Below are 20,114 nucleotides of genomic sequence, written 5' to 3'. Positions count from 1 at the left end.
CCCTGCCTCCAAGAGCCAGCCTCAGTGAACCTCAGTTTGCTAGGTTGATAAATGGGTCTGGTCCCTGGGGGAACATGCTGGGGAGAGAAGGAGGCACTGCAGACCCCCGAATGCCCACGATCTGTGTCAGTGAGTGGGGCAGGTGGCTCCAGGTCTGGGGAGCAGACGGTGGATCCTGGGCCGAGTGACTGTCTGTGCGCCGCGTCCCTGGCCTGGACTTTCTGTTTTGCTCTGGAGCACCCTCAGCTAGTTTGTGAGCTCCGTTGCTCACTGCCACATCCCAGCTCTAGATTGCTGGGAAATTCACATACAGTGACCCCAAGCGTTGGCACCTTGGGAGCCCATGGGCCTCCCCCTGGGAGTGGAGGTGGGTGATAAATGCAGTCCCTGCGGTTTAAAAACCAGTGACTCCTTCAGCCCACAGATGGAAACCGAGGCACAGAGAGGGCAATGCGTGAGTCTGCACAGAGTGTGCGGACTTCAGCCCCGGGAACCAGAATCCCAGGTGGGGGAGGGTGGGTGGAGGACCGAGGTCCTGGGCTGTCCGCGGTGCGGACAGGGTGACAGGGATGAGTGAGGACAGCCCCGGATCTGCCCGCACTTTGCTTGCTTCCTGGAAGAAGTGACTGTGCCAGCACCCGGCCTTTCTGGGAGAGCCATGAATTATGCACGGAAGCCACAGGCCTGGGCAGGCCCATCATAAATGAGCTTTAATAATTCATACGGAGAGGAGCCAGGGAAAGGGAGGGCCTCCTGGGCTGTCCCTGGGGCAGCCGCAGCGCTTCCAGCCCTCCCGCAGGCTGCGCTGAACACCCCACCTGCCTGCTTCTGTGGCCGCTGCGTGTGGGCTGGGCGGGACAGCGGGGAGGTCAGAGCCAGCCGGGGTGGTGCGCTTGCTCGGCCAAGGGCCTGTTCCTCCAGGCTGGAGACCAGGGGCTTCCTCCCTTAGGGCTCCCAACCCAGCGCAGAGGGGCAATAAACAAGAGAGAGGAGGTCTGAGGGAATTTTAGCTAAAACAGTAACCCCTGGAGGGCACCGGAGATCAGTGGCTGCTGGGAGGGTACCACTTAAAATGAGAGGAGGGGGCACAGTGGAATTCCCCGAAAGAGGTGAGAGGGGAGCCTTAAGGACTTCTGAGAAGAGGCTGATCCAGGCCAAGGGAATAGCGTATGCAAGGGCTGGGCAGGGACTACAGGAGTGTATTCAAGCCACAACGAGGAGGCCGGTGTGGCCTGAGAAGTGAGGTCAGAGAGGCCATTGTGAGTTCGGCCCCTGGATGGGCTTTGGGTGTTGACTGAGGAGTCACACTCTTCCAGCAGGACACTCTGGCTGAGTGTGGAGGTGAACAGCCTGGCGGGGGTTGCGGCAGGAAGCAAGGGTTCCAAAGGGCTGAAGCTGAAGACCAGTGGACTGGTGATTCCACCACTTGTCCTGGAAAGAGATGACCATGGCCCAGGCCAGGCGGGGGGTCGGGGAGGTGGAGGACGGTGGGCAGGTTGTGAAGGTCGAGCCCTCGGGGCTTGCTGAGATGGGATATGGTACAAGAGAAAGCAGGTTCCAGGTCACCCTGAGGCTTCCAGCCTGAACCAAAGAGCTGACATCCGGGGGTGTGGAGAGAGGGAGGAGAGGGTTCAGAGGGAGGGGCAGGGTCTGGGTTTTGGACCCATTCAGTTTGAGAGGCCCATTAGGCATCCAGGTGGACCGGCCATGCCGCAGCTGGGCAGAGCTGTGTGTTCATCAGCCGTGTGGCCTTGGGCGCATCACGCAGTTGCTCTGTGCCTCAGCTTTCCCCTCTGAGGCCCAGGAATGATGATCTAACTGCTGTGAAGGTAATTCAGGCCCGGCGAGGCAGGCAGGAGGCCTCACTTAACCCCTTGGAAACAAATCCCCAAGTGGTCTCTGGAGGCCCCAGGCCACCCCTCCTGGGGCAGAAAGGGAAACTGAGTCCTGGAGAGTCCAAACCACAGAGCTGGGTGTGGACCATAGATCGGGACCTGGCACACGGCAGGGGCCGGAGGAGAGTCAGCCTGGGGGCCGCTCCCTATCCTGGCCGAGCCCACCAGCCTGGGTCTGGGCCTCAGTCCCCCGCTGTCCTGCAGACCAGTGGTTCCCTTCCAGCTGCGCACCTTCTTCGTCTCCCTGGCTCCCTGGTGCCTCCGCTAGGCCCTCTGCTAGTTCTGCAGGGACTGCTCCCACTGCTGGCAACCCCAGGCCAGGCCTCGAGAGGAGGGTCCCGCTGAAGGGCTGCTCAGGAGCCCTGCGGCTCTGGGTGTGACAGTATTGATACAATACTGTGTTGTTCCAGTTCACTTTCTAGGTGAGTTAACTGAGGCCCAGACAAGGGAAAGGATGTCACCAAGGTCACACAGCTAACCTCATCAGAGACAAGTCAGGCTCAGGTGGGCCTTCCATGCTGGCCTCCTAATCTCCCCTGGGAAACCTTCTCCTTCTCAGCCTGCGTGTTGCTGGCTTGTCCCAGTCCTTGCAGTCCTCCCTGACTGCAGGAGCCCCTGTGGGTCCTCAGTCCTGCACTGATGGCGGGGAGTGAGGCAGAGTGCTGTGGCCTCTTGCTGTGTGAGCCTGGAACACTGTTCATCCCTCTATGAGCCAAGTGGACTGCCAGGCTCTCCCAACCCTGGGTGATTGCGGCTCCCTGCTTCCAGGCCTTCTCCCCTCCCCCATCAGGCTATTAGGAGTAAATACTGGCCTGGACCTGACGCCCTAATTAAAGTGAATGACTGTTCACCGGTAGTCTAAGTGGGGAGGCACAGGCTTACAGCCTCCCGGCCAAGAGCCGACTGGAAGGAAGGCTTTCTCCCCGATGAAGAAAGAGAAGGGACAGCCCGTAATTAATAACCTCATTAAGGAGCAGTATTTGGGCAGGGTCCCAAGACACACATAGTCGAGACCGATGGATTTGGACTAATTTGAGCTTCAGCAGCACCAGCCCCTCCCCAGCACCAGGGAATCTCTGAGGATCCCTTGTGATAAGTGGGCTGCCTTCCTCTCTGTGTGCATGGATGGGTAGGTGGTGGTGGGGACAGTGCTCCTAGGGCCCCATGTTACTCACACTTCAGTTCAGTTCAGTCGCTTAGTCGTGTCCGACTCCTTGCGACCCCATGAATCACAGCACGCCAGGCCTCCCTGTCCATCACCAACTCCCGGAGTTCACTCAAACTCATGTCCATCGAGTCGGTGATGCCATCCAGCCATCTCATTCTCTGTCGTCCCCATCTCCTCCCACCCCCAATCACTCCCAGCATCAAAGTCTTTTCCAGTGAGTCAACTCGTCGTATGAGGTGGCCAAAGTATTGGAGTTTCAGCTTTAGCATCAGTCCTTCCAATGAGCACCCAGGATTGATCACACATAGGAGAGTCCCTTAAAGTGAAGTCGCTCAGTCATGTCCAACTCTTTGCGACCCCATAGACTGTAACCCACCACGCTCCTCTGTCCATGCGATTTTCCAGGCAAGAGTACTGGAGTGGGTTGCCATTTCCTTCTCCATGGGATCTTCCCCACCCTGGGATTGAACCCGGGTCTCCCGCATTATAGGCAAACGCTTTACCGTCTGAGCCACCAGGGTTTTTTTTCTTAGGAGTCCCTTAAGCTGAATCAAATCTGTTGAAGATGAGCCTGTTCCTTTGAGTCTGCATCTCAGTTTACCTGCTTGTGAAGAGGTAGATGGCTAACCAGGGAGCCTTATTCCATGTAACTTGGCTGAACAGGCATGCTTCCATCTCCCCAGGCTCCAGTGCAGCCCCTACCGCACCATGGTTTGTGTAGTGCCAGGCCAGCGCTGACTGGTCTCCACACCTCCAGGCACTCTGGCCTCAATGGCCTGGAGTGATTTGACCACTTTGGCCTCTCGAGAGTGAATGACCTTGGCTACACTTGCCCTCTGTTCTTCGAAGGCTGTGATCCAATCAGGGTCAGGGGCCCTACTCTGGGCTTTGAGCCCCAAAAGATGTTGAGGCCCAAGAGTCTTCTCTCCTGAGCGGACAAGCAGGAAGGACACTCTGATCTTAGAGGCCCTGCCTTTTCGTGGTAGTCTCCCCTGTGTCAGGCGGGGTCTCTTAGATAGTGCAGGAGGGGGATGTGGCCACCCAGAAGCCCCAGTCCAAGGAGGAGGCACAGCCATCCCATACTTTATGAGCGTGGGTCTGAGGAGGGGGACTGGACTGAGGGGAGGACAGCTCTGTTGCCCGAATGAGTCTGTGCACATGTGGGTTGGGGCAGTCATCACAGTTAGCATCCCTTCTATGGGGGAGCAGTCCCCACCTGCTTCTGTTTTGGGTCCTGGGATGTGGACAAGTGGTGATTTTTATCTCCATTTTCCAGATGGAAAAACTGAGGCCTAAGAGGGCACATCTGGTCCAAGGTCATGGAAGAGCCAGGGCTGAATCTGGGCACTCAGTCTAGGTAAAGAGGGATATCCACTGAGTGGTCAGGGAGGACTCCTCGGGGGAAGTGGCTCTGGAGATGCCACAGTCTGGAGTGCAGTCTGAAGCCTCCTGCTGTTGGCAGCAGGGCTGTGGCCTAGTGGAGGGGCTGACCACATCCCAAGCCCTCTTTCAGCAGGGGCCACTACTGCTCTCTGAGCTCGGGGTGGCCTCTCCTGGGTGGAGTGGGGAGTGGCCTTCTTGCCCCCTTAGAAGTCATCTTCCCCTGCAACAGCATGAGCACAATACCCAGGCCCTCTGGACCAGCTCTCCTGGGCTCTTATCATGTCTGTATCCCTCCCATCTCCATCTGTCTCTCCCAGACCACCACCCAGCTCGAGCTGCCCTGTTTTCTTTCCCCTTCAGAAGACTGCGAAGGCAGGTGGGAGGTGGCAGGCCAGCTGAAATGGAATAATTAAATAGCACTTTATTTTAAATCATTGCCTCCCCCAGAACTAAGAGAATAATTGGCCAGTCTGTCACGAGAGAAGCAGGAGACCTGTGGGCCCCCACCACGGCCAGATTTGGTTCACGTACCCTCCACACCAAGAGGCCTCCCTTGTGCCTGCTCCCCCACACCCCTCACTGCCCTACCCCAGCCCTGCCCTCCACTCCTCCAACCTCACCTGTTCTTCCACCCTCAGCATCTCCCCCTCCACGATGGCTGCCCTGCTTGAGCTGAGCAGGTAGGGCCATAGACTGCTCTTAGGCCCCCAGTGGATGGGGTTTATCCAGGCAGCCTGCCTAATGGAGGCAGTCTGTAGCAGGACTTTGGTGGCAAAAAATGCCTCCTTGGGAGTGGTGAAAAGGCCTGCAGAGGTAGTAGGGAGTCTGGAGACCCTCAGCCCTGGTGGGCCTTGGCCTCTCCCAGGCCTTCCCCTGTCTGCTCTTGAACGGAGCCCTCCGCCTTCCCTCTAGTCCCTCTGCAGGGTCCAGCCACCCACACCTAGCCGTGCCCTCTGAGGGTGAACCTGCAGTATCACCTGTCTCTGGTTTTTTGATTTGTTTAATTATAGATGAGTTTTCTGCATAATTTATTCCAAAAGCCTGGATTATACTGTACAATTAAATCACATTCTGATCAACAACTTCACGTATAAAATTAACAACTGGCAACAGTTTAAACTGTGCTGCTGCATCTGCAGGCAGACTCTTCCCCTCTTCCCTCTTCACTCCTTCCCCTCCCTCCCCCCTCCCCCCACCCCTCCCGTTCCTCCCCTCCTCTCCCCTCCCCCCTCTCCCTCTGGACAAACCTGTGCAGCTGGCCTCAGAGCTGGACGCCCTCACCTCGGCTGGCTGCGGCTGCTCTGCCGTTTGATCTGGGCCACCCCAGCCTTCTAGCTGGGGTCTCAATGGTTCTGTCTGCTAAAGGGGCCCTTAGCCTCAGTTCCTCACCCCACACATGGATGATTTTGCTCCCTTGCCTGGTGATGACACCTCCTCTTCCCTCACATACTCCTCTTGGTTCTGAAATGTGCCTTGGAGACTGAGACCCAGAGAGAGTGCCACAGCACCTAATGTCATCTTCCTACTGGGCTTGCTCTCAGCCCTCTAGCCCTCGGACACACACATCTTTGCCCTGTGCCTGCTCCCTGCCTCTCTTAGTCTGGGGAGCAGGGGGTTATAGGGAGCTATTAGGGAAACCCTATTCCTACCACCCTACCTCCATGCCCACTCCCCACAAGCAGGCCTGCAAGGAAGATTTCCTCAGCACTGGCTGGGGGAGAGGGAGTGTGAATTTGATGAGCTTCTAGCCCTCAGGGGACTGCCAGGTAATAATACTGCTCATCAGAGTTGCTCTGTGGGTTTGGCCCTGAAAGTTTTTCAGTTAGTCGTTACCATCCCTGTTTACAGACCAGAAAGCTGAGGTTCCGAGGGGCAGGAACTGTCCACGTTCACACAGACAGCTGGCAGAGGCAGCCTCTCCCTGAGGCTTCCCAGAGGCTGCACCGTCCTTGGGCAGGTGGGGTCAGAGAGCTGATGGAGCCAGGAGGACGGGTGGGCCTGGCTTCTCTTCGTAGAAGATGGCTCCTTGCCAGGGGCCTCAGTTTCCTTGTTTGTGAGGTGGGGGCTCAGTGCCTGTACCCCGCTGGGTTCGGGCACATCGGAGGACATAGTGTGTGAGGCTGTCCCCAGCCTCTTGTACCCAACCCGGGCACACTGCCGGCCACAGCCTCCGGCTGCACGTGCCCCCCCACCCCCACCCCCTGTGCTCTCTCTCCTCGCTGTTATGCTAACTTGGCACTTGGAGACACTTGGCGACGAGCAGTGTCATCTCAGTGAAGAGCGTGGAAAATCACAGGGGTGTAGGGAGCCAGCAGGTGGCTCTGTCGTGTTGGGAGGGTGACCCACGGGCCACACTGTCTGGCCCGGGAGGCAGTGGCATATCCGGGGACTTGGGTCCAGATTGTTGGGACCCCAGGCAGGATTTGGTCAGTTTGCCTTTGACCCAGGGGAGCCATGGGTCCTAATGTCTCCCCCATCCTTCCAAAGTCCCCATGCCCTTCTGCTGGAGTATGACTGGGCCTGGCCAGGGTGGTTTCTTTGGGCAGGGTGGTTTCTCTGGCCTCTGGGCAGGAACACTGCAGGTGCACAGTTGACTCCTGGCCTCCTCGGTCCCATGTGTTACCCTTGGAGCCATCACTGGGGCACCAGCCAAACCCTGGAGCCCCAGATCACATCTCTGTGATGATGAAATCAATGATCTGTCACTTTCTTTTAAACTCTTGGACATGGGTTGCCTTCCTAGTTGGGTTTGGTTTAGGTAACAAATCAGAATATCTTGATTTCCATGGCATCATGATGATGGGCAGTGCAGCTGGGGTCTGCCCAGCAGACCCACCGTGCCAAACCAAAGGCTAGAGGCATCCCTAGACCCCAGGAGGGTGTGCATGTTCTGATGTGGTATGGGTAGGCCAGTCCCTGCGGGCCCCTAGCAGCATCTAGAGCTGCTCAGCCGGGGGTGGGGGGGTGGTGGAGGGTGGGAAGACGTGTCTGTGTGTGTGTGTGTGTGAGAGAGAGAGAGAGGGGGAGGGAGGGAGGGAGGGAAGGAGGGGGAGAAAGAGGGAGAGTGGATGTGGATATGGATGTGTCTTGGGAAGAATTGGACTTTATTCTGAGATTTAGTTCTTTAAAAAAATTTTTTGTGTTGAAATAGCCTTTTTTGAAATGATGGTGATTATAATAATGGTAACAATAGCAATGTGTTGTCTGAGCAAAATAAAAACTTGGCATCCATGTCTGCTCTTTCAACTAATTTTTCTTTACTTATCTGTGAAATTCTAGCACCAAAGACCTATAGATACACTAGAAAAAGTCAACAGCCTGGGGTCATATCAGTGCTGTGCTGGTGAATGTTGACAGTTCACTCTCTGGGGGAAAAAAAACTGAGATTGGCAGCATTTGCAGATTTCTGAGCTATGAGTATTTCCACTACGGCGATTTCAAGCTCCTGAGGTGAGGACGCTGAATGCAGAGTTGGGAGGAGGTGCGTACTATCGGCTGTTCTAACTCCAGCACACCCCTGGGTCAAGTTCACCACTTCCTAAGTGGATGACCTTGGGCGGTCACTTTTAAAGCCTCTGAGCCTCAGTTTACTCATCTGTAAAGTGGGGATGGTAAGTGGGGATTTGCTTCTCTGTGAGAATTGACATGCTGGCTCCACACCTTGTACATCACGGGAGCCCTTGTACCTGTTCGTCTCAGGAAGATGGTGATCGGCATTCTGTCCCCTAGACCAGTGAGTGGCTGAGGTCAGGGTCAGGCCCCGGGCAGAGCTAACAGTTCCCTTGGAGATCAGTTCCTTGACCTCAGCCATTCATGTGCCACCTGCCTAGCTGGACACAGGACTGTGCAGCAGCCCATCTCGACATTAGCCAACCCCCCACCCCGGGCTCTGTCTCAGGAGCATAAAACAGCCACCTGCCACACTGTCCATCCTCAGCCAGGGCCAAGCCATCAGTGCCTGGTGGACAGGAGCCAGGGGCCAGGCAGGCTGTCCATTCTCTGCTTGCTTTGCCCTCCCCCCGCTGGTGGTTAAGACCTGATCACCCTTCGTAGCTGGGCCTGCAGCGTGGCCTCCCCACGCTCAGTGTTCACTTTTTCCCTGCAGTGGGGAGCAGAGGTGGGCATTAGGCTGTAGCTTAAACCAGCAACAAGCTAAAGCTAATACCTCTTTCTTTTGATGTTGATTTTTTTTTTTTTCCATCACGGTCCTGACATTCAGCTTGGCAAATTGCAATTAGTGATCCGCCCGCCTCCTGATCTGAGTTCCCATGCCAACCGACCCGGGCACACACAATGGCAAGGGCCCAGCCCCCAGCCCCAGGGATGTGGGGTAGGGTGCTGGAGTAGAGAGTCAAGCTCCTCTGACCCAGAGAGCTGTAAGAGCCCTGGCCCCGAGCAGCGCTGGCAGAGGTAGGGGAGACTGCAGGACTAGGGCAGGATTGGGGCCAGACTCCATCTCCTGGATCACATGGCTCCTGGGGTTCCCCTGCAGAGGTGGGGGACTGGCTTTTCCCCCACCCTTACCTGACCTCCTGGGATGTGCTTAACCCATGGGCATATTTCAGTCTTTGTGAGAATTCTCCTATGAGCCCTCCCTGGAAAGACCTTGTTCTGTGTCTGGTGGGGACAGGAAGTTGAGGTGCCTTTCAGATGCATTAGGGTGGAGACCTTGGTCACCGCAGAAAACGCTTTCGACCATATGGAGACTGTCTTTCCAGCCAGCAGCCCTTGGCCAGGGCTGGTGTGATTTTGCTCACCTGATCTGGCACTGTGTGAAGTGGGGTTACAGGTTAGACTCCAGGCCAGCTCTCTCCCCAGTTACCATCCCAGTTCACAACTGTGGGCTGAGAATATGGCGTCTCGTGACCGCCTGTCCATCCTGTCCCCTCATAAAGATTCCCATGCAGCACCCTTGATCCTCCAGTTCTCATGTGTGCTTCTCAGACCCTACAAGGTGGCCCCAAATTATCCCCACTTTCTGGAGGAAGACAGACCCAGGTGGATTAAAACAACCTTGGGGTGGCATCAGTGCAAAGGAGACCTGCTCAGGCTGGCGACTCAGGTGGAGGGCTCATGGGGTTCGCCAGGTCCCCAGAAAGGGGCAGGCTGGTCTGAACTGGACCTGCGGGTGGATGGTTCATGCAGGGCATCCAGCGATGAACCTCTGTTTACTAGTTTGCTGGAAAGGCAAGGAAGCCATCCATGTCCATTGTTTAGAGAAGGCCCCAAGGGGCAGGGAGCTGCCCCAGGTTACGCAGCAACTCTCGCTTGCCTGCCTTCCTCTTGCCCCAGTGCCCCCCAGCCTTGGGGGCAAGAGGCTCTGAGATGCAGCAGACATCAGGCTCACTCACGTCCCCTTCTCCCTGGTGTCCTGAGTCCCCAGGTTCAGAGCAGCAGCATTAAGGGCTGCCTCTTCACGGTGAAAAATAGTCTCCCCGCAGGCTTCTCAGAGCCACTAGACTCCCTGAGTTGCATTTAAACTCTAATCTGCTCCCCTCCCTGGCCATCCGACAGTACATGAGGAGAGTCTGGGCCACCAGGTCCACACTTCAAAGGGAAAGAGAGTCATTCCCAGCCTCTGTTTTTTCTCTAGTAAAAACTGGGTTCTGAAGGGGCGGCTGCTGTGGGTCACCCCCAGGTGGCCGGGGCGGGGCTGTTCGAGCCGCAGGCAGGTCCTCCTGACATTTCTCTCCTCTCTGCACACAGGATGCAGCACTGGGCCCGGCGCCTGGAGCAGGAGATTGATGGTGTGATGCGGATCTTTGGGGGTGTCCAGCAGCTCCGCGAGGTAAGCCTGGTGCCACTGGCTTTCCCTTTAGGGACCCTCTTCCAGCTGCGAATGGGGGAAGGGCTTCAGAAATAAGGAGTGAGGAAGGCTTGGCGCAGTTGAGGACCTGCTGTGATGGGCCATGTGGGACCTGTGGGGGCAGGTGAGGAAACAGAAACATGGACTCCTTTGGGTCTTGATCTGCTCTTCCCCAGGTCACTGTGTTGGAGTGGTACCTAGTCGGCTCTGATGGGGAGATGTCGGGCTTTTCAGGAGGGTGAGGTCTGTGTTTGAGGCAGCATATGGGGTGGGAGTCCAGGCCCTGGCAGCCCCAGTGGAACGTAGTTGTGCACGGAAGCCAGAGGCACTGGCCTTGCAACGCGTGGGGTGGCCAGGCCGAACCGCCCCGGAGAGTGGTGCTGCCCACTCAGGGCGCTGCATGCAGCAGGAGATGAGTGGCAAGCGCGTGCTTGGCGAGATGAGGGATCAAGGGGCGGGCGGGTGATTGATTAGGCGCGAGCAACCACATTCATCCTGGGAGATTATGTTAATGTTTGAAATAGTGATGTGAAGAGCAGGCCATCCGTCACCCCCAGAAGGCTGCAAAATGTGTTGCTGTCAGGCCACGGGCTCTGGAGCTGTCACTCTTTATGTGGGAATGCGGAGTCTCAAAGACCTGAGCTCTTGGAGTGGTCGGGGTGGGGCTCCCAGGTACGTGGTGGACTTGAGGAGTTCTTTGCTGGCTGCCTTGGCCAGGAAGTGTGACCAGAACTTAACAGGAGATTAATAGGTATCTCCTGCCAATGGTTGGCTTGGGAACAGCAGATTAAGTGGAATTGTTTTTGGGGGATTCAGCCAAGGGTCCAGGCCCTGGGCTCAGTGATGAGATACTCCACTGTGTTCCTGTGTCCCTCTTGGTCAGGCCCAGGTTAGCAGGGGGAGCGTCTGTGGGGTGTTGTCCCTTGCACCGTGCTCAGCTTGTAGCCAGTACCCAGGAAGTGGGAGTGGACATGGCTGTGTTGGTGTCGGCTGTGGATGTGGGACCTCTGGCGTAGGATGGGGCTGATCAGGGGTGGCTGTCAAGGTGGTAACATAGTTGGGAGGGGAAGTCTGAGTCTGGAGGCCCAAGCCGTTAGCTTGCCACATGTCCTTCCCCCCGGCCCCGGTGGCCCAGCTGCTCTTGAGTGCCCCCTTCCCTGATGGCTGGGCTGGAATTGCAGTAACCCCCATCCTACTCTCTTCCTGTGAACTCTGAGTGACTCAGCCATGCTCGGAGGCCAGCAGAGCTTTCCAGAGAAGGCACGGTAGGCAAAGCTGTTCCGGAACAGAAGTCAGTTTCTGCTCAGGAATAGTGCCCAGCGCTTACGTGGTTCTCAGTGGGCACTGCCAAGTGCAGCTGTGTAGGTTAATGAAGACCCGAGAGTTCCCTGGAATGTGTGTTGTGTGCCTTTCCAAGCTTCATATCAGGACATAAGATGTACCCCACGTAAGGAGTGAACCATGCGCTTCCAGCCAAGAAATCTTCCGTGCTTTCAATCCTCAGCTCAAGGATATTGTTTATTTTATAGTCACGGGCAGCTCAGACTGTAAAAGTTTGCTATTGGGGAAATAGTGTACATGTTTCAGGCCGGAGACACGGGTCTGTCTGAACCGTTGAGCTTCCTGGATGGTGCAGACCAGAGAGGGAGTCCCACTCAGCGAACCCACTGTGTGCCCCTCGGCAGGTCCCAGACCCTGTCTGATCCTCATTCTTGGCCCATGGTGTGGCTGGGAGGTCTGGCTGGAATGAGGTGGTGAGAATGGTAGCGCACAGGCTGACACAAATACGTTCCTTTTCTAGAAACCAGATTTGTATATTCCTCACTGATCATTGTCATTCCCAGGATGTGTTGTTCCCTTCCTTTCTGCCAGGAGTCGAGCAATTCCATCAATGAGCACATCTTCCCCCACCCCCACCTTCCCAGGGGTCACGCAGTGGGGTATGGCAGAATTGGGGCTCAAATGCCAGGCTCCTGACCCCTGTTCCAGGGTGCTGCTTCCTCTCTAGCTAGGCCTCTCTCCTTGGGGTGGGCAGGATGAGCCAGAAAGAAGGGAGCTGGGCCAGGCTCAGTGAGGCTGTGGCCAGGCGGAGAAGTGCTGACCTGGCGTTCCAGGCTCCTTCTGGCAAGCCTCTGCCTGTTGGCGCCTGCCAGCTCTCCAGTGGCTCTCTGTCCTGCTCCAGTCTTCTCTCACCTGCTTCCTCAGCCTCTTATTTCCTGCTGACAGCTCTGGGGCTCCTTCTTGGCACAGGACACTCTTGTGAGGTGGGCAGTAAGGCAGCAGGTGAAGAGTTCTAGATGAAAAAGACAGTCCTATGAGAGCAGGAGGAGCCAACCTGTCCCCCACCACTACCCCAACAACCCACCCACAGCCCTGACTAAGCCACCACGGCTCTCCTTCAAGTGAACACAAGAGGGCCCATGTGCCCAGCCCATGCCCGGCTCAGAGGGTCAGGAGGATGCTTGCACTGAAGCCCTGACCCAGCCATGATGCTTCGTGGACCCTGGTGCCAACTCTGCCAAGCCTATGGCTTCCATCCCCATTGAGGCCACCCCGCTCCCTGCCTCTCTGAGCCACCCCCAAACACCTTGCCATTGGGGTGATCCTTGACTTTCTTCTCCAACTTGGTTGCCCTCTCCACCAGCCCCAGTCCTGGAGGCAGCCCCACCCCCAGGAGCTGGGTGCCACAGAGCTGGCAGCTGCAAGAGTCCAGAAACTGCAGACAGTGGCATTTAGGAGCAATTTCCTTGTCTTGGCACTTTCCTTCTCCTGACCTAAGAACAACCCCACAAGGGCGTGGCTGGGTACAGACTGTGGTCCATTTATAGGTTGGACACCATGGCAAACCTTGGTGGAGTGTGGGGGCTGTCTGCAAAGACCCTCTCCCATTTCTTCACCTTACCGAGCCTGAGGGCCAGCACGTTGTAGGAGCTCCCGCTGTGGCCTGGGGCTCCCGAGCCATGCCCCACTGGGAAAACCCAGCCCTACCTCACAGCCCTGGCTTACACCTGCTGTGAACAGGCCACGGAAGTGTGGATACTACTGCAGTCTGCCCCCTCCAGGGCCTTGAGAGGCTGAGTGCAGTCTCCTGAGCCCCTTCTCTGCCCTCCCCCATCAGCACTATATTGTCATCCTGTGGGGGGGAGGGATAGCAGAAAGCACATATGCTGGGGCTCTGAGCTCATTTTCATAATGAGGCTGATCAGGATGAATAATTCATCAGGTGCCTGGGGGTGCATAGCGGACCACATGGAGATGGCCTGTCTCCCCATTCTGAAGCCCAGGTCAATCTGATGGGTACAGCCAGGGACCCATCCCCCTCTGCCTGAGTGTCCAGGGTAGTAAGGGAACAACTCTGGGGGGAAAGCAAAGCAGGACAGATTGTAGTTAGACGTGGGGAAGAACCAGTGGCTCATCGGGTGCACCCACCCTGGGATGGATTCCTGACTCGGGTAAGACATCTGCGTGGAGGGTCTCTGCAGAAGGCAGTGAGAAGATGCTGTGTCTGGGGTGGGTGTCGGGGTGAGGAAAGGCTGCCTGGTTGGAGTTGGTATGGCAGCAGAGACCTGGGATCGCCATGTCTGGGGACCACAGGCCAAGTCTGGACCTATGGGAGCCTTTCTCAGTCCTGTCAACCCCCACACGTGTCCCATCAGAGTAGAAATAGCTTACAGCCCTGCTCACGCCCCTCTCTGCTTCAGCCCCCATGACGGCCTTAGCCCAACCGTATGCTGCTAGTCACTTGCAGGGAAACCAACGTATGGCTGACTGTCTTTACTTCCCAGTCCCACCCTGGAGCCCTGACCTGCTAGCCCTGGATGGTGGGGGTGGTAGTGAGGAGTATCGAGGCAGAGGTGCAGGCTGGTGTGGCCCCTGTCCTGGACCACCTAGCTGTGTCCACAGAGAGCGAGACCCCAGGACTCAGAGATCCCTGACCCAAGTCTCCGGCTCCCTTCCCCACAGCTGGGGTTCTCTGGACAGTAGTGATGAACCAGACAAACGCTCTTCATGTAGCCAGAAATGGGATTTCTGAGCCAGTGACAGCGTTGTAGTCCCAGCCCATCTTGTCTGCCCCTGGCCATCCCCGCACTGCGTCTGCTCAGTGCTCCCTGGGAATGTGTAATTAATATTTGCAGAGTGCCACATCTGGAGCTGGCTCGAAGGCAAGGACCGAAGTCTGGCCACACCGAGGACCCCTTTTCTGAGGGGCTCAGGGAGGCAGGAACAGGGCCCTCTGCAGGTGCCCTTCAAGCAAGCTTCTCCTTGTTCCTCCACCCTCACCCCCACCCCCACCCAGTACCACCAATTCCCGAAACACAGGCACCCTCACACGTTGGCTCAGGGGGTGCTGGCCAGGGCTATGTTTGGCCCCCATTTGGGGTAGGAGGTCCTTTCCAGGCATCTCAGGTGGGACTAGCCGTGTCCAGGAGTACCAAAGGGGCTCAGAACCCTGGAGGGGCCGCAGCAGACGAGGATGCAGGAAGCTGGGGTGGAGGAAGGTGCCAGGGGACAGAAGCAGCCCTGGGAGGGCCAGCAAAGGGGAGCACCAGTGGTTGTGAGCCCCAGACCTCCCTTTAGTCCTTCAAAGCACTGTGGTTCAGCTGGCCTCCAGAGGCAGGCCTCGGCTCCTTGGCCAGGTGGACCTGCACTCACACAGGACATGCAGGGCAGTCCCAGTTCACATGCTCGGTCAGGAGAGCAGCGCTGAGGGAGCCCCACCCAGGCCCGTGACACCCCCTCCCCAAGGTTACAGGAAGCCACCGAACCACCATCCAGGGTCTCCAGGGTTGCTTCTCCCCTTACGGCCCCCCACCCCTGCTCCAGCCACCTCCCACTGAGGCCCAGCGGCGCCTTCTCGTCTCCCGGTGCAGATGATCCGGACGTGGGGCGCGTGAGGGTGGGGATGGTGGGGGGCACGCGTGTGAAATATGCCGCTGGGTAGGGATTGCTGCCGCTCGCCTCTCTAAAAACCCACATATATTATTCTTTAATGGAAAGTTAATTGTCTTATTATTCCCTCCATATGGTCCTCTTGCTCGGCACCCAGCGGGGATGCATGGGGCTGAGGGGGGGGTGCTCCTGGGAGGGCGTCTGAGACGTGGTGAGGCTGCCACTGGAGCGTAATTGGATCTATGGAGGCAGATCCGGGGGAGCCTGGCCGAAGCCCTTCCTGGATCCCCTCTTGGTCCCCCTAGCCCAGCCTGCAGCCTACCTCTTTTCTTTCCCAGGTCCTGCCCTGAGGTTGGCCTCTTCTGGCACCGTCTCCCCACCCTATGGTCTGGGGATGCTCCCTCCTGAGCGCTGTGTGGGGAGATACAGGGTGGGAGGGGGTGGTGGTTGCTCTCCTGCTCGCCCCCTCCCCACATACGCCATGGTTGCCTGAAGGAGAAAATTCCATTTTTGAGAAGCTTTACAAAAGCCAATTCATCTGTGGCAGGAGTTCCTGCCTGACGATCAGCTGACTGGCTTGTATCTCCCGCACCCCTTCTGTACGCCCCCCACTGGAGAGGGGGCACGGGGGAGGTCAGTGTTGGGGGAGGACTGTCCCAGGACACCCGACCTAGGGGCACTGGCTCATGTTGGCTGTGCCTTCCATGGGCACTCGCTGCCTGGAGCCACCGCCACGCCGATGGCACCTCTGGGGCTGCTAAACTGGGCCAGGACCTGTCTTTCTCAGCCCCTCTGCCCCTCCCAGGCCCTCCTTCTCCTCCGTGGAGTGTGAGGGTGTTAGGCTGGAAGAACCTCTCATAGCAGGTGGAGGATGCAGTGGTAGGAAGGTCCCCAAGGGGCGTGCGTGGGTGCTCACATCTCTGGTCAATTCAGAACCCCTTGCTCCTGGAGTCCTGCAGGGCAGGCAGGGAGCCCTGCTCAGAGGCTTCAGGGTCCTAGGAGAGTCTCAGCAAGGAGCTGCTGCCCAGGTTCCAGTGGAGGCTGTGGGTGTGGAGGGTACAGGTCTCTGGGAGCGGTGTCTCTGGGTAGGATAGGCAGACCCACGCCTAGTGATATACGCCACCGGAGAAGGGGCCACCGGCTTGCACTTTGTGCCAAGAGGTCACAGTGGGGCCACATCCGAGGTCAGCTCCCAGAGGACAGAGAACAGCTCAGGGCAGGAGAGAAGAGCTGTGTCATCTTCTGCTTTGTTTGTTTGTTTATGTTTGGCTGTGCTGGGTCTTCATTGCTGCTGCTGCTGATGCTAAGTCACTTCAGTCGTGTCCGACTCTTTGCGACCCCATGGACTGCAGCCTACCAGGTTCCTCCGTCCATGGCATTTTCCAGGCAAGGGTACTGGAGTGGGTTGCCATTGCCTTCTCCCTCACTGCTACGTAGGCTTTTCTCTAGTTGCAGTGAGTGGGGGCTACTGTCTAGCATGGGGTTCTCATTGCGGTGTCTTCTCTTGTAGAGCACAGACGTTAGGGTATCAGGGCTTCAGTAGTTGAGGCTCCCAGGCTCTAGAGCACAGGCTCAGTAGTTGTGGCACATGGGCTTAGTTGCTTCTTGGCATGTGGGATCTTCTCAGATCAGGGATCAAACTTGTGTCTCTGGCATTGACATGCGGATTCTTTACCGTGTAAAGAATGTTTTCTGAGATACTACAGCTTGTAAGTGGCAGAACTGAAATTTGAACCTGGAGCCTGTGCCTTGGGCAACACAGAACGGTGGGTGGTGAAGGAAAGAGTGAAGTGGGGAGGAGTGACAGGGCTGGGTGTCCTTGTACTGTGGGACCTGGTGCATGTTTTCCTGAGCCTTGATTCCTCCATCTGTGAAATGGGCATCCAAGCACCCCTGTTCTCAAGGGAGATGTGAGGATCTCAAGGGAGCAGGGGCAAGGAAAGGCTGCAGACAGAGCCCTGCAAATGTGGGGGTGTCTCTGTACCCCCTCCAGTATCAATTGCCTGCTCTTCCAGGACTTAGTTGTGGTTTTATAAAGTTCAGATACACAGGCTGTCACCTTTGCTTGTTGAAACCCAGGAATTTGGAAATCGGTTTCCTCATCCCTACCTTCTTAGTCCTGTTCGGGCAGCTATAACAGAATACTGTAAACTAGGTGACTTATCAACAACAGAAATTTCTAATGTTTCTAGAAGCTGGGCAGTTCAAGATCCAGATATCCACAGGTTTAGTGTTTGGTGAGAACCGCTTCCTGGTTCATTGATAGCTGTCTTCTTGCTATGTCCTCACATGGTGGAAGGGGCGAAGGACCTCTCTGGGGTTTCCTTGCTACTGCTGCTAAGTCACTTCAGTTGTGTCCGACTCTGTGACCCCATAGACGGAAGCCCATCAGGCTCCCCTGTCCCTGGGATTCTCCAGGCAAGAACACTGGAGTGGGTTGCCATTTCCTTCTCCAATGTGTGAAAGTGAAAAGTGAAAATGAAGTCACTCAGTCTTATCGGACCCTTAGCGACCCCACGGACTGCAGCCTACCAGGCTCCTCCATCCATGGGATTTTCTAGGCAAGAGTACTGAAGTGGCTTGCCATTGCTTTCTCCGCTGGGGTTTCCTTATAAGGGCACTAATCCCGTCCACAAGGGCTCCACCCTTATGACCTAACCACCTCCCAAGAGGCCCACCTCTAAATACTGTCACAGTGGGGATTAGGTCTCAACATAGGAATTGGAGGAGGGGACACATTCAGTCTGTAGCACCTTCTAACCATGACTTCTTTGGGGGCTCTTGCTGGGAGAGGCACACAGGCCACCAGAGATTAGAGAAACAGGGCCAGTGGGCCAGGGAAGGTGGCAGCTGCAGAGGCACCCGGGGAGGAAACTGGTGAAGTGAAGGGAAGGGCCCTTTCACCCAGAAGAGGCCTGTGAGTCTGTTTCTCAGATCAGTCACCCAGGAGCCAACTTGTCCTCCCAGGCCCTGTGGGCTCAGAGAAGGGCGTGGGGCTGGACTGGCTTTAGAGTCAGGGTGGTAGGAAGCCACCAAGCTCTGGGTTCTTGAGGGTGGAAGCTCTTGGCCTGAGATTCCTCGGTTTAAGAAAGAGATGATCTCAGAGACATGGTCAGAACCTCACCAGGTGGACAGCACCGCTTTCTAGGGAAACAGAACCTGTGGCTTCTGGTCCGGGTCCATTCCCTGAAGTGGATGCCCTTCGATTCTTCCATCCTGGGAATCTGTGCTGTTTAAAGCATTCCCTGGCAATCAGGTGGTTAGCACTCAGCACTTTTAGTGCTGAGGGCCTGCGTTCAATCCCTGGTTGGGGAGCCAGGATCCCACAAGCCACGTGGCATGGGCAAATCCCAACCCCACCATGGCAAGAGTTCTGATAAACACCTTGCCTCTCTTCTGGGGTCCCCAGGGGGGCTGGACTAGCAGCAGAACATTTGGGGGTCAACTCTGACGGGGACTAAGTGCTTGAAGATTACTGAGGAGGCCAGAGCCTATTCACTTCTCCGTTGGTCTCTGCATCCATTTCTGGAGAGTGACGGGGCTGCATGTCCAGAGCTGGGGGCTCATCTGGATGGGAGATGGGGGATGGAGTAGAGAACTGAATGGGTTTCCATGCTGGGCCCCTGGGGATGGCTGACCCGATCTGCATCCCCGCCCCCGTCCTCCACCCCCATCCATTGCTGGATCGGTGGCAGCCACGAGGACACTCGCCTGAGATTCATGGAGCCCCAAGCATTTGGCAGAGGCAGAGAAGTAATTGGTTCTGACAAACCACAGCCGGCCCCAGGGGCAACATGAGCAGCGTTTACCACAATCAGGCAGGAGATGGAGGCTCAGCCTGGCCTCCCCCCACCTCTCTGAGCATGGCTCCCCTCTCCTTGTGAGCGGTGTCTGGAGAAGGTTGCCAAGCCCCAAACTCCCCATCTTTCCTAGACCTCTCTCTCAGCCCTGGAAGCCAGCTGGCTCCTTGACGGTGGTGGGGCGATGAAGACAGAGGTGGATCCGGATCCTGGGCAGACTCAGTCAGGCTCCCTCCTTGTCCATCTGTGGGTTCCCGTGAATCAGTGAACCAAGTGACTGACACTAGGACTTTTTCACTCTAGCTTCAGGATGTGAAGTTGGGGGCTGGGTCCCCGCTTGAGAGGATGTGCGGTCTGGGTGGAGGAGCAGCTGTGCACACACATGGGGAGCACGTATACACACATGCCTGCCATATACAAACATGCATGTATGTGATCCACCTGGAGTTGTTGCCGGGGTCTGCCAAGTTTGGTCCTGTCACATAGAGGGTCACTGATGGCTCTTTGTTAGGGAATGGAGGGTGTGGGGGCTGTGGAGAAGGGCCTTGGAGAAGAGCTGGCTGCACAGTATGCTGGCACCCCGGACCTCAGGCTGGAGTCAGGGTGGCTGGGCTCTTCCTAGAGTGACTGGAAGGCCTGGCAGGAGGAGTGGGGAGCCTTCAGGCCTCCAGCCATCCGTGTGACCTCACCGCCCCCACTGGCCTTCTCAGCTTCCTCCTCCTCCTGCACTTGTGGCTCTCCCCACTCACCCCTCTTCCCTCCAGGCCTCTCCCCAGTTTTAAACCCAGCCTACAGCCCCCTCCCCAAGGAAGCCCTCCAGATCAGTGCTGTTCCCATCTCCTGTCTGCTCTTGTATCCTTCGGGTGTATACAGGAGTGGGGGCTGCCAGGGACCTCTCCTGGACCCAGTCCAGTCTTCCCATCACATGGGGCATGGAGACCATGCCCAGTAGGGCAGGCTTCTGCCTGGGCCTCCCAGGATTCCACCTGAACACAAAGCAACAGACCTAGAAGGCAACTCGCCCCTGGAGATTGATTATTGCTCCCATGACTCACTGGGAGACAGTCTCTGACCTGCGGAGACTTTGTGAGTTGGGATGTGGCTGATCACAGGGGGCGGAGAGACGAGAGGAGTGTGATGATGCATGTGGAAATGTCTGCGCACATGTAAAC

The 20,114-nt window shown here is 56.9% G+C and overlaps 1 protein-coding gene across 5 annotated transcripts in view; it reads left to right on the top strand.

Annotated features, from left to right (window-relative positions):
* The window catches only part of CACNA2D2 (calcium voltage-gated channel auxiliary subunit alpha2delta 2), a 141,342-nt gene that overhangs the window by 16,172 nt on the left and 105,056 nt on the right, over window positions 1-20,114 (top strand). For all 5 annotated transcript variants that reach the window (XM_088831632.1, XM_088831629.1, XM_088831630.1 and 2 more), the window contains exon 2: window positions 10,153-10,234. In XM_088831632.1, the coding sequence (XP_088687758.1) occupies window positions 10,153-10,234 (82 nt within the window). The remainder of the gene's footprint in view (window positions 1-10,152; window positions 10,235-20,114) is intronic.

This window comes from Moschus berezovskii, chromosome 24 (genome assembly GCF_049115385.1).
Source record: "Moschus berezovskii isolate FMDL1 chromosome 24, NW_MosBer_1.0, whole genome shotgun sequence".
Lineage (NCBI taxonomy): Eukaryota > Metazoa > Chordata > Mammalia > Artiodactyla > Moschidae > Moschus > Moschus berezovskii.
Note: the sequence above shows the minus strand (reverse complement) of the source record. Positions and strands in the feature narration are given on the sequence as shown.